Source organism: Cryptomeria japonica, chromosome 6 (assembly GCF_030272615.1).
Source record: "Cryptomeria japonica chromosome 6, Sugi_1.0, whole genome shotgun sequence".
Taxonomy (NCBI): Eukaryota; Viridiplantae; Streptophyta; class Pinopsida; order Cupressales; family Cupressaceae; genus Cryptomeria; species Cryptomeria japonica.
The window spans coordinates 388,741,858-388,756,756 of record NC_081410.1 but is presented as its reverse complement, the minus strand read 5'-3'; the positions used below and the strand labels follow the sequence as shown (position 1 = coordinate 388,756,756).

Below are 14,899 nucleotides of genomic sequence, written 5' to 3'. Positions count from 1 at the left end.
TATTTGATCTTGTCTCTTGAACTTGAATTTCTTTGTGTACTACTTCTTCTTGTCTGGGAGGAGATGTTACTTCATTATCATTATCTAAATCATAGTCTTGGAGAGATCCATCGGATGAAACATGCTGTGCCTGTTCTTCCTCCTGTCTGTCATTCTGTACCATCGATTCCATGGATTCTTCCACTCGAACTGTTCTATCTTCTGGTCTGGAAAAAGTACCTGGTGTTTGATCTTTGCCGGCACCTTGCTTTTTCTTGGAAGGCTCTTTCTTTTCTGATCTTTCCTTTCTCTTTGAACCTCTCGGATGGAGATTGCCCTCACTGGCACATCGAAGGTTACCTTCTCCTGAATTCCTAGGATTAGGATTGCCTTCACTAACACTGGCTCCACCTTCGGCTGGCTTTTCTTCCAAAGTAAAAGACATGGCTATGCCTTGTTCTCTCAACTTCTGATGTTGAACGTCTACCCATCTGCGAGTACAAGACAAGACTGGTGCCATCAAATCATCTAAATCCACGGCCTCGGGCTCATTCCAATTCAAACTTATTGTTTTGCTTTCTCTATCATATGAAGATTGGATGTGCCTGCCGTTGTCCTGAGCTTGGTCGGCCACTCTGTAAATCTTACATTTCTTGATGAAATCCAAAGGCAATCTAGAATGTATCTTACGTTTCACTTCAAGATCATCTAGGAGATTCATCATAAAATCTTCAATCTGGTACTCATGTCTAAATCTTCTACCGACTGTCTCCTCTAAATGTCCATGTGGATCAAAACTATTCCTCCAAGCAAAAGATGAAAAAGGATACAAGGCTAACTCCCTCTCTGCGTCATCCATGGCTGAGACATTAGGACATACCTCAACTGAATTACCCAAAATAATAGGTACCTGAACTCCATTCTGATGTCTGTGTCTGAATGCCTTCACATATGCTGCCAACTGCCTTGTTACTTCAAGTAACACAATTCTATCTGTCGGGTACCTCGGCAACATGTATGGAGGTAAAGGACATCCATACACTCTAATGTAAGTGAACTTGGGAAACTGAATGAACCAAGCACCGTACCTCTTGATTAACTCCTGGGCATCCTGAGATAATCTGTTGTGAATCCCTCCTTGCAACGTCCTGGTGATGTTCATCGTGAAAGTATCATTGATTAACTTGTAGTTCTTCCCTGGTGGATGATGCAAGTAGGTATAGGATTCACAAACTCTGACCTCGCCGGGTCCTCTTCCAATCACTCCTCTGTGAGGTAGTCCTGCGTACTCGACGCTCCTGATTAAGGCATAGATGACGTATGAACTCATGTGGAAGGACTTAGTAGCCCTGAGTCTTCTCAACTGTACGTCTAAGCAATGGCTAATTATCCTAGCCCAATGTATTGTACCCTTTCCTTGAACAATCACCTGGATGAAATAAAACATCCATTTCTCAAAATAGAAGGCATGAGGTGCTCCTGTAACTCTGTTGAGCATGGTGATCAAATCTCTGTACTCCTCTTGGAAATCAATCCGGTGTGGTGTGTTCGGTACTTTGCTCAGACGGGGACGACTCTTAAGTAGCCAGTTCTTGTTGATTATGCTTAGACAAGCATCTGGATCATCATCGTACACTGATCTGGCTCCTTCAATGCTCTTGTATATCATGTCCCTGTGCTCTGGAAGATGGAAGGCTTCACTTATGGCCTCCTCTGAAAGGTACGCCAAAGTGTTTCCCTCATTGGACACAATTGTCCTGGACTGTGGATTGTAATGACGGGCACACTCGATCATCAACTCGTGGCACTGAATAGCTGGAGGAAAACCGGCCGCCTTGATAATGCCACTCTCTATTATTCTCCGGGCGACAGGTGATGGCTTGCCGATATAAGGGACCTCTCGGAACTTCTTCGTGCTAAAGTTTCCCAAGTTTGTATCTCCAATGTTGCTCCACTTGGACACGATCTTGGTCTCCACTTCTTCGGTCTTCTGATCTTCTTTCATGAGAGCCGAGCGACTGGTGGATGCTCCCGCCTTTGGGGTCGCCATACCTACACAACATTTCATTATAAGAAATAGATTTTTGCAATAAATAACGTAGATAAGAGAGATAGATTTTAGGAAACCTCATGATAAGTCCCTAGAGTTATCATTTCCTAAAATACAACGATTGAGCTAAGAGATTTACAATTCAAAATTTGAAATATGACGATGAATGAATAAAACAATAATAATTAAATCGCCATACCTCGATAGAGAGCTAACTCTAGAATGCAAAAACAAAATTTGCCTAGGCAAAATTGAGATATAAAGATAATCTTCAATATGATCCCCTCAAACTTGATTTCGCCACCTCTGGAGAGAATGTGATCTTCAAATTCGCACAAACAAATCTCCAAGTCCTTAGCAAATTCGCCTTAGGCGTGGTCTTGGACGGATCTTCAAATTCGCTCTTGGTGTGGTCTTCGAATTCGCACCACCTTTGATCTTCAATGCAATTCGCACCTCTTCAAACACACTTCGCACGCCTCACACCACCTTGGGAATGTCTACGCCACCATGGTTTGAAGTCGCACCACCTTTGGAATGTCTAAGCGCGCCACCCTTGGTCTTCAATTGAGATCGCACCACCTTTGGAATGTCTTCGCCACCTTGGATAAATAAAACTCGCACTATATTCGCCTCTTGTCAACTCGCATGAAGGAAGGTAAAATAATGATGTAGAAAATGATAATTCTACCCCCCTTATATAGCGCTTGCATCCTTTACCCCTTAGGCCGACTTAATAAAAATAAAACCATTTTTTAAATGATTTGCAATGACATAACAAGGCCGACCTCCATATATGAGCGCTCAAATCGATTTTTTATTAATTAAATAATTAATTATTTAATGCCTTGCGTTTTTTTTAAATTGCAAATTTCGATTTTTAAATAAGGCAAAAATAATTAATAAATGTTTAACGCCACATTAAATGCCAATAAAAAATGGATTTTTAATTTTTAAATTGATTTAGCATTTAAAGTAAATTCGAATTGTTTAATTTGGCGCCAAAAAATATGAAAATAAAGGGACGTACCTCATCGCTCTGGTCCCTTGGAGAGGGACAGGAGCGATCCATGATTTTGGTCTAGATTCTTGCGTTTTCAACGTTCAACTCCTTCATTTCCACGTCCCAAATCGATCATCTGGTGGTCCTTCGAACTTGGATTTCTTTTCTTGTGCGAGCAAGTGCATCCCATGACCATTATCGCCCTGGTCCCTTGGAGAGGGACAGGAGCGATCTCCATGTTTTTGCTTGAAATTCTTCATTTTGGTACGATCCTTTCCTTGCATCATCTTTTGAATGTCATTTAAAACCCTGTGCGTCCTTGATTTTCAAAGAATATCATGTGTTTTGTCTAACATCGCCCTTGTCCCTTGGAGAGGGACAGGAGCGATCTCCATGTCTTCACGTTCACCTTGTATCTTTGACCTTCGAAATATCATTGCTTGTGTCCTTTGCGTTTATTCCCATTCGCTTTTATCATGTGTTTGGATGCATTAAAGGGACCATCGCCCTTGTCCCTTGGAGAGGGACAGGAGCGATCCATTATTTCTCTTTGATCTTGGCGACTTTTAAACTTCGATCCTCTTTGCAATGTCCTCCAAATGTCGTCCTTCGCACTTCCTAACTTCGCCTCGCCTTGATCTTTGAAGGAACGGGAGTGTTTTAATAGTATCGCCTTGGTCCTTGTCCAAAGGACAGGAGCGATGGGAGACTTTTAACTCGATTAGCAATGTTTGGACGTTTAAAACTCTTGCAAACTATCTTCAAACGATGTCCTGGAGCATATGTAACCTTGTGTATCTTTGTCTTTACGTAAATCTTGCATGGATTAATCTAATATATCAATATCGCTCTAGTCCCTTCCTGAGGGACAGGAGCGAAGTTCATCATAACATGCTTGTTCTTGTTTATTTCAACTTGCAATTATCTTCATTGCGTGGAATGATGTCCTTTCGACCCTCTTGGTAACTTAAAACTTGTTTGCCTTTTGAAATTTACGCCATTATGTAGATATCGCTCTGGTCCCTTGGAGAGGGACAGGAGCGATTTAGGTCATTAGAGTGCAAATCCTTCCATGTGATGACCTTTGCAACGTTGCGCTTGATGGAAATGCCTTGAAATGTCCTCGCCACCCTTCGTCCTGACTTGGATCGGCCTTGAACCTTGGAGGGACGACCTTGAACTTTGGAGGGACGCATCATCACCCTTGTATCGCCCTGGTCCCTTGGAGAGGGACAGGAGCGATCCTTCCCTTGTGGCTTTCATCTCACTTTGCCATGCGCTAAGTTTATATTCAACGGATTCGTCCTTCTTCCCTCTATCCGCCCATGCCTTGACATTGTTTGTAATTTTGCAAAAAAGGCAATTATATCAAAAATCGCTCTGGTCCCTTGGAGAGGGACAGGAGCGAACTAGGCATTTAGCACTGGTATGGACGTCCAAAAAATCTTCAAATTATATTCAATGTGCTCATCTCATGTTTTCCCTTGTTTTTGAACGTAAACTTGCCTTGACCCTTGTCTGGATTTTGCAAAATGAAGGAAATCGCTCTGGTCTTTGGGAGAGGGACGAGAGCTACAAGGTACCTCGCCCTGGTCCCTTGAAGAGGGACAGGAGCGATTTAGTCAATATAGGTCATTTTCCTTCGTTTTTTGCATCTCAAATTATATTCATTTGGCAAAGTATCTTCCTTCGGACGTCCTCAAATTGCTAAGTTATCAAAATCTTGCAAGGACAAGGCGAAATTTGAATCGTAGCTCCGGTCCTTCACTGAGGGACAGGAGCGATTTTCCTCCTGGAGGCCTTTCTGCGCTCATGAAAATCTTCAATTTATATTCAATGGAAAGATCTTGTCGTTCTCTATCACTTCAAACGTAAACTTTATCTGGACTCTGCAAGGACAATGAGATATCTGAAAATGAGCTCCCGTCCTTCACTGAGGGACAGGAGCGATTTTGCTCCTACAGGCCAAAATAACAAGATTTTTCACATTTTAGCACTTCACGAGGCGAAAACAAATCAACTCCAATGCCTAGGATCAAAATTCAAAAAAGTCAAAATTTGGTCAAAATATTCAATCAGACAAAAATTCATATTGACGGTCAACACTTAGACAAGTTTAAGCTCTGCATGAACATTCCAATTGAAAATTAGACCATTTTGGCGAAATCATTGCATTCAAAATTTGCATTCTAGAAAAGAAAGCTCAAAAGCTCTCAAAAAAGACTGGATTTTGGCTTGAAAAGGCAAAATTTAAAACCCTAAGGCTTAGCCCTAAATCCAGACAACTAACTGACTAACAAAACCCTAAAAACGAAAGCGAAAACAAGCGAAAAAACAAGCAAAAAGAGGGGGTCCCCATTTGCGATGGGGCGATGTGTGAAATGGTCACAACAGGAATCTAAAACACAAAAAAATCTAGAACTGAAAGACAAACAAATCGAACATTTGAAACTAGAAGCAAAACTATTCAAGTAAATATTTAGAAATTGCAATAAAAAAAGACATTGTTGCAATGAAGGGAATGTTGTAAAATTACCAAAAGTTTCTGATTGCACTTTTTTGCCACCATATGTTTGTCCTTGTTTCAACACGTGCTTTATAACGATGGTTGGGAACTATCAAAGGCCTGTGTGGCACAAACCAACTTGTGGGTCAACGCTGCTAGAATTCATTCCACATCCAGGCATTAATGAAGCAGAATATGTAACTATTTGTTGGTTTTGTCTTACTTTGTTCCCTCTTTTCTTGAAAGTTCTTCAATTGGATTGTCGCCTTCCTGACAACATAAGGTTCAATATTCTTGTACAATGAAATGCCATGTCTAAATATGCAAGGAAGGTGTTATTTGATGCAGTTAATGCCTTCAAGAAACTTTGCATCAACTTACTTGCAGAATTTTTCCTTGTCTTTGTACTCAACATGCCATGCTTCTAGAAGGGTCTTTCCTTTGTGGATTTTCTGTATTAACATTGTAAGCCCTATATCATGGAGAGATAAAAAAATGGAAGGTTTAATATAAGAATGAAGATTGTAAATAGTAATAGTAAAGATAAAACAAAAATGCAAGCAAATAGGCTGACAAAAAGCAAGGAAATTTTGAAAAAAAAAGATAAAAAAAAAAGTGAAAGGAAAAACTTCAAATTAAAAAGAATAAGATAGATAAAACCTAGTGTTTTATTTCTTATATTTTAGATTTTGAATTTAAAATTTATAAATATGAAAATAGAAATATAAAACATGAAGAATGAAGGAGAAACAGCATGAGAGAGAGTGACGATTTCCAATTTACCTTAATTTGATGTTTCAAGTTGAAAGTTGGAGATGTGTGTAACTCAAATTTAACTCCTTATAGCAAATCCTCTTTTGTGCAAATTAACTGTCAATCCAACCATATCAGCTTCTTGCACAAGAAAGTTAAGCTCATTTGAAGAGAATGAAAAATTAACTTGTGACTGAGGGTGAGAATAGTGCGAAAGCAAATGGTAGGTAAAAAATAGAGTCAGAATAGCCATAGGAGGTTTTTAATGTGTTATTGGAAGATCCAGGTAGGAAGTTATGTAATTTTTTAATTTTTAAAGTTTGTTTTCTTTAGCACTGGCCTGGCAGTGTTGTTGAATCCAGGTGTTGGATTTTGCAAGTCCTATAGTTGGAGTCAGCAAGTTGGGTTTAGGGATTTTCCAGGGCCGATTCAGACCCACTGTAGCATATCTGACAACCTCTTTGGTGATTCCGAACGCCATTAATGCAATAGAGTGTTCTACCATCTTTGGTTATTCTACATTATGACTGCAAGACTAGGTTTGCAAAGCTATGACTGCATGAAGTGGAGTATGGGACATGAAAATGTCAATGGGAATGTAAAATGGTTAATTCAAAGAGGAAAACTCACATAATAATTATGTAAAACATAAACAAATTTATATGGAGCATTTAATGATTTTTCTCATATTCATGGCACAGTAGACTTCCATATACTGCGGATAAATATGTAGAGTATGACTGCTATAATCATATTCGTGTGCAATAAATATTGTCTTCATAGGACACTGGATTTTGTAGATATGGAGGGAGCTCTCACACTACTCATCACTAAGCATAAAAATTGAGTCATAATGAATGCATCCATTGGGAACAATCAATGATAATTAACTTTACTTGACGGAGACATATTCATTAATTTGAAGACACCTAAGTACTGCACATCCTTTTCTGTCATTTCTTGTATTTAGCTACTGATTTTAGGTTTTCATTTATAAATTTTGAGTAGAAAGGTGTGATAAATCATAATATCAAAGTTACTGTGTATACCATGTTGTATTTTTATTTCATTTACATATGGTATGTTTCTTTTCACAGGAAAACCATCTGAAAGCAGAATATCTGTTTTAAGTCGAGATGAAAATAGGAACTGCACATTAGTTGAGGTATGCTCTAAACTCTTTAATATTGTCTTGTTCATTTCATATAATACGCAATAACATGTCTCCAACATTAGGAACCAAATGATTAATGGTTGTATTGGACTGTATGCATATGTGATAGGACCAGCCATTTGTTACGAACTATTTGGCAGCTATACAAAATACTGAGGGTCCTAATAGCCTTGGTTTTATTCTTTTTTGATTTTGAAGCTAAACATTACATTACTGTTATTCTTGATTTTGTGAAACCAGATTGGAGTCATATTGCAAACTCTAAGTCACAAACCCATGGACCTTTCGTCAGAGATGGCGTAGCATCTATGTTACACCAAGTTTTCGGTATTGATTTTTTGGGAGGCCATTTTTTAGGGGATGGCAGAGGACAGCTATTAAAAAAAGTAGGGAAGATTTAAAAATATAAAAATATTCAAATATTTATATAATGACATTGATAGAACATTCATCATATGCATTATTGAATCTTTACATATAACATAGACTTGAAATGAGATTTCATGTGAGAGTTGACAAACAAGTTAACAAAATTTAATTTCTTTCATTGCCAATGTGCATATATAATATATAAAAATTATAACGAAATACCCAAAGCCTTCAAGTTTCAAATACAAAATGACAAAAACATAGAAAATCTGCCACTGCCCTTAATTAGCATTTCCTAATTTTGCATCAAAATTGGAGTTTGAATCCCAGTCATTGCCACTTGGAGGGGCTGTCTCATCCAATTAAACCCTAACCAATCCCTTTTGAGCCTCCTCCTCATCAGCCTCTATGACATCTTTGGGATCGGCATCCCAACGTGCAGCTAGACTTTGATGATCTTGAGGAATCTGTCAATCTAGGAGTTGCAAGGCACTATGCATGGCCACCAACTTCTTTGCTTGTTGAAAGGTAAGCCTATTCCTTTTGATTGACTAAAAGAAATTGTATGTGGACAAGTTCTCCTCTAAACAGAGGAATCAATAACTTGTGAAAGGAGGTGAGTGGCAAGTATCCACAATTTTGGTGCATCCTAACTATGCATCCACCATCCAATAGGGTTGGCTTGAGATAATGTAGCTCTATCTATCCTCACCATTGGTTTGTTGAATGTTGGACTATGGAGATTGACAAAGGCTGACCATCGTGTGTGAGGTAAAATAGACTTCTTTTTAGTATTTTTCAAAGAGATTTCACATGTCCTCCTTTCACCCCGTCATCATCAAATTTAGGCATTCTCCTAGGCCTAGCTACATATCATTAGGGATTGGGGGTGTAGGTTGCCATATGAAGTGGGTTGTTCATACTACATAGTGTTCCTCCACTGCATTACAATGGGCCTAATATGCTTGTCATAAAATTCCAAAATACGATCCTTGCCATGAATGGCTTGCTTCATTGGTGCAAATATGTTGTCAGATGTCTTACTAATCTTTCCAAGGCAAGGATAATCTATATCATCATATCTTATGACCCACACAACATGTGATATGAAAGAGCAAACATAATTGGAAACAAGTTAAAAAAATTAAAATTTCAGTAAAATATTAATTCTCAAATGACAAAGAGTGAATGTTACTGCAAAGAATAAAATTAATTAACAAGTTAAGAACATTGATAACTTAACAATTGAATAATTTAGTAATAAAATTAGCATTTTCATACCTAACTGTGGACCACCAATCATTGTTTAGGATAATTTGTTTCACACTTCTTCCTTTAGTTGTGGTTGCCTCTGGCTATCTACCTCTAAGAACACCCCCCTAATATGTTGAAATTTTTTACCAATGAAACCACAACAAGAGCCAAGCAAATGAACATGCAAAGATTTTCTTGCTGTCATGAATTTTCTGACATTGAATTCCGATGTTTATTATACTGCTGTAACAATTATTGGATGATAAACACTCGCAACAAATGCATCAATTTGTTGTTTAAATGGCTAAAAGTATCTTTCATGCATAGATCCATACAGACAAATTCTTTCTTTCAATTCTGTTCTGAATTAATTCCAAATGCAAATTCAAGGTGCTTGGGATGTGTAATGTCCCCTCTTTTATATGGCCTAGAAATATAATAATTAAAGTTAAGATTTTATTATTTAATTTCTAATTGACCATTTTATGTCAAGGCCACTTTATTTCCCAAGCTAAAGTAAGAAATTGAAAAAAAATGGAAACATGAAGAGAAAGGGAAGCTGAAAAGGTGAATACGAAGAGATTCCCAGAAGATTATAAAAGAGCATTGAGAGGCTTATTGAAGGCATGTTGAGTTTTATTCTTTTGTTGCTTGTAAGCCTTGTGGTTCTAGAGTTTGGATTTGATCCAACTCAGTCTCTTGAGGACGCAAACACTCTTGGGAAGATCAGTTTCGGTGGTGAAATTATCCATCCTAGCTGATGTTGGTGGAGTCACACAGATTTCACAACTAGATTCAATGTATGGATGTTTGGAAATATGTTGAAGTATCTTTCAGAGACAAATTTTTAGACAATAAGGTACAATAATTTCTGGTATTCATCTTGCAATTCTTTGCAGCAAATGGTGGTTTGTAATATCATGGTATTCTTTGCAAGTTTATATTAGTATCATTGTGAAGTTTTGTGTATGATTTTGAAGAGGAAATTGGGCTATTCTATTGAAAATTCATAATAGTGCTGGTTGCCAAGTGACTACTTTAAAATTTGGAGCAAATATCTATAGGGTATATTACAGTGGTATCAGAGCTGGTTTTCCTACTAGCCTGTGAGGTTTCATGAGTGTAGCTCTGGTTGTTGGGTAATGTTATTTTCTGCAAGTCTATTACTTGATGTTGGACATTAAGGCAATGAAGTAAAATATCATATTGAGATTGATTTATTATGCTGGGCAAATTAAATAATAAAGGGGGACATTGGCACGATTTCTTATTAACCCAATGTGGCAATCTTGTTGCAAATCATTTTTCCTTCTAGCTTCAAATCTTCAATTATTCTTGTAAGGGGGTCAGACTTTGGCATATCTTTTTTGTCGTGAACCTCATACTGGTGAATGTTTTGATTTAATCGATTTTTTAGAGATTGGAGAATAAGGTGACAAGTCGAGAAAAAAAATAGAGTCATTTGAATTAAGGAAGATATAAAATCATCGAGCAAGATATGAATTACCTGCTCTTCTAAATTCCAGTGTACCTCTCTGAAATGACTCCCTCATTTTCTTGGTTTGAGCAAGTCTTTTGAATGCGAATCATTTATTACAAGTGGGAAGCTTCTATCTTGGCTGCGGTGTGGAGTCTTTTTCAGAATATAGGAATACTTGGTGTAGCTTTCATATTTTTGAGCTAACTTATGAACTAGCTACGTCTTTCAATCCTCCAACGTGGAGGCAAACCTTGTGTGCAAGCTAGAGTATTGCTATGGGTCGAGTATTTGATTGCTTAAGCTGTGAGTGCTTTTGGCCTGACAAGCTTTTTGAAAGTTGCTGCTTCTTAGACTTATTGTGGCTCTTCTCTTCTTTGGTTGACAAGAATGCATCTGCCATTATGTATTCTGTGAATATTTGATATGAGGAAGTTAAGAATAATGACTGTTTCTTTGTGGTGTTTGGCACGGCCTTACAAAGAGGTCGATTCTCTTTTCCTTTATAATGGTGCATCTCCTATCTAAAACGCAGTGTCAAAGCATGAGATTCTTCTCTCTACGGATGTGGTCTTTTCTGCCAATAATTCTGTGATGGAAGATTGCTAGACATGGATAGCAATTGGAATGGTTGTGGAGTAGATTCACATTACCCGTGATAGCTGTTCGGGAGGACTTTGTGTTAATTGCTAAACAATAATTCATGTGCGTGGACTTCCATCTCTTCATGCGGGCCTTCTATATTAGTTCGGGTTGTTATTTGGAATGGAGGTTTGCCTGTATGGGCTCCTTCTATAGATTGGTGCTGATCAAATTGTGGTCTTTGATGGAGTATCAAGTTGTAGGGATTTTGATGCTCAGTTGCTGTGTTGGGTAAATCAATTTTCCCTTTTCGTTTGTTGATGGTATAAGAAGTTGCTTGTTATGATGTTGTATGTTATCTCTAGTATCACCACTTAAGGATATTTGCAGAGTGAGGGGATTATTTGATGCTAAGCACTTGGTTTGGGTGATTATCGTGGATTTAACCATTTCAGGCTGGGTGCAGCCTTTGAATATTAGTTGTGGGAATAAACATAGTGAAGTGATTTTTGGCATGAAGTCCTTCAGAAGGATCACTTGAATCAGAACCCAATTTCCTGCAATAAGGAGTTTTGAAAAGGGGCGTATTGTGTGGATTTAATTCTTCAACGAAAGACTAAGCTATTACTGTGTTACTACTCCTTTCTTGTCGGTTATCTCTTTCTTGGTGCAAGCTCTTTCTTTTTCTAGACGTGAACTTAATTGGGCAAGTGTTCCTATATTTGTTGTGTGAAAACATTCTTTTGGGTCAAGAAATTGGGCATGAGGCATTAGAAAAGGGGCTGTCTCATATTCTTGGTGAAGTAATCATTGGTGGTAATTTTATACTCCTCACATGAGAATTCATATGGTGGCTCAATTTAGTTGTTGGTGACGACTCATATTCTCTGTGCGTGGACTTTTCATCTCCCGACAAATATGTGTTCTTGTCTGAAGTGGAATTGATGGTGTAACAGTTCACTCTTGATAGCTGAGTTTGGCGCGGCTTCCATTTCCTTGGTATGGGCCTCATTCCCTTTTAGTGCAAGCTTGCAATAAGGGATCGAAAAGTCTATTGGTTGTGCCAGTTTGAGGAGCATATATATATTGGCCTTGAGTTTAATATGTGGTTTGTGAGTTTCTTTCGGTCGACTCTTTGCATTCTGTATGCGTGGAAGAAGTTCATTGGTTCTATCATTGATTGAGTATTCTTTTGTCTCAATTCTCCAAAAAATAAGGATCTACTGTTGATAATAATCAAAATCTGCAGTTCACTTTTTCATCCTGAGGGAGACTCATGAACAATCTAATCACAGAGCCTGCTGAAAGAGATTAGATTTGTATCAAATTTGAACATTTTAACTTCTAAGGTGGGTATAATTATTCCTTATTGGGAGACTTCTGAAATCAGGAACAGCTGTGGGTTCATTTGCAGACCTGTGCACTGAAGAATAGCCAATCCTTAAAGCTGATTGCAATTACAGTTAACTGACATCTCAATTAAAGGTCAGATAAACTGTCTATAATCTGCAATACCATTTACAGTTTGGCAAATCTTTAATAGATTGGAATTTGCAGTTAAAAGATCAGAATTATAAAGCTACAGTTGCTTTCTGAAATCTGCCTCGTTTTGAAATGAATTTCAGCTGAATATAATTGCTCTTTGCTTATGTTTATATATTGAGTATGATCAATAAACTATAAGCCAAAATCATTAAGCAATTGGGAAACTAAATTCAATCAGCAACTTTGTGATTTGGGAAAAGAATTAGATTGGGTAATTCTGAAAAAGCTCATGCTAGCTTGTTGGGGGAGAATTTAGAGTTTCTGATTTTCAGTTTGAATCATGGCAACAAAAGATATAAAACGATCGGCAAAATCACTCTATGTAGCATGTAGCCAGCTCAGTAATCAATTTCAATCAAGGGATGATGTATTGAACACATTTAAAAAGGTGGAAGACTGTTTGATTCTAGTTGAGCAGTCACCTTGTGAAGTGATACAGATAACTCTAACTTGTACAGTGACCTCCCTGATTCAGCACGAGTGGTTGAGGCATTCAGATAAGGAGATTAAGTTGATGGTTACTTTTTGTTTAAGTGAGATCATGAGAATTTGGGTACTGTTGACGTGTATTTTGTACACAATCAAACACAGAATAAAATACCCAAGGGTACCTTATCCTCTCTTGAATAAAGCCTCTGATTGCTGAAGATGTCGCAAAAAAATGATCAATCAGGATGACTCCAAGGTTCTTCGATGTAGGGTCTCTACGTGTGGATAAGCACCAGTGGTCATTGTGAATGCTGTTTCATCAAGGGGCCTTACGTTTCCAAATTGTAGGAACAGAATTTCCTAAAACTAACAAGTTCTCAAAAGGATCAAAAGGTAGGGTTTGCAAGAGATGAATTCTAATTTAATCCTAAGAATGATTCAATGTAGGCTAGACTTGGTAAGATTCTACCAATTTCAGTATTGCCAAGGAATAACAACTCTACTGAAGTTGATGCGATCTTCTAAGGTGACTAATGATTTTTTTCAATTCATCAAGAATCATAGACACTACCATGAAGGTACATATCAATAGTTCAATAATGATTGAAGGTTTAAGCAATCCAAATATCTCCAGTTGACCACACAAGGTGTCCTTACAATCAGCAAGAAGCTAGTGGTTTGGAACGTGAATCTCACCAAAGATCAAGCTCAACACTTAGTCCTTCAAATTTAAATACTATTTCAACCAAGAATGATTCAAGAAAGTAAGCAACCATGAAAGTAGCCACAAGAGTTGCAATAAAACACCATAACTTCAATATTTTATTGATCTCAAAGCCAATATAGACAACAATTGCTTGAAATTCTCTCTTCAATGCTCAATCTTGCTACAAAATAACTTCTAACTATTTGACTCTAATATCTATTTCTTCTCTTAATCTCTCATTACAAAATGAAAATGAGTGAGGGTATATATAGCATCCTCAATTACAAAGGACGGCTCAGATCAAAAGAAGATCAACGGCTGAGATTCTGACACCTAAACCCTATTTTGGGTTTATTACAAAAAGTTCTCCTTTTATTGAACAATATTAAATGCATAGCCAAATATTTAATTGGCACAAAAATCTAGGAAACATAAACCAATGATAATTAAGGTGCCACATCATCTACAACAACCTCTCTTGTAGAACCTTGTTCCCCTTCCAATGCTCTTTCTTAGCATATGCAATGAATCTGGACACAATTCCTTCAATCTCAGCAATAGGAATCTCGGGAAGATTCCTCATTCGTTCCTCCAAATGGATAACTTGATCGAAGGCCATGAGAAGAGCTGCATCCCATCCAGGTTCGAGTTCTTTGATTTTCTCAATCAAGAGCATAGTAGCGAACATTTGATCCCGTTGTTCATCTGTGATAACATTCTCATCCTTGCAAAAGATGACCTTGACCTTCTCTTCCAACTCTTGAAGATTCACATCTGTCTCATCTTCAATCCTTCTGCCAAGAATAGAACATAACACCCCAAACACCTTGTCTTGAATTGGATGGATGACCTCCTCAACTTGATTGCATTTGGTGCTGATGTCTTCGAAAAGAACTTCCTTCATCTGGAGTAAAGTTGACCACTGGAGTAGATTATGAGCTCCTCCATCCATTATCTTTTCTTGTGCTAGGATCTTCCTTGGCGTTTGCCTGATTACTTGTAGAACAGGAATGATAACATCTCTAGTGTGGACAAAGGCGGCTACTGTTATTATTAGGTTGTGGATGATCTC

At 37.8% G+C, this 14,899-nt stretch overlaps 1 protein-coding gene across 3 annotated transcripts in view; it reads left to right on the top strand.

The window, feature by feature from the left end:
* LOC131038323 (RNA pseudouridine synthase 5) overlaps positions 1–14,899 on the top strand; it is a 300,230-nt gene that overhangs the window by 135,167 nt on the left and 150,164 nt on the right. For all 3 annotated transcript variants that reach the window (XR_009104404.2, XM_057970705.2, XM_059207368.1), the window contains one exon: positions 7,389–7,456. Coding sequence is in view for 2 of the 3 variants with exons in the window: in XM_057970705.2 (XP_057826688.2) it covers positions 7,389–7,456 (68 nt within the window). In the remaining variant the exon portion in view is untranslated. The remainder of the gene's footprint in view (positions 1–7,388; positions 7,457–14,899) is intronic.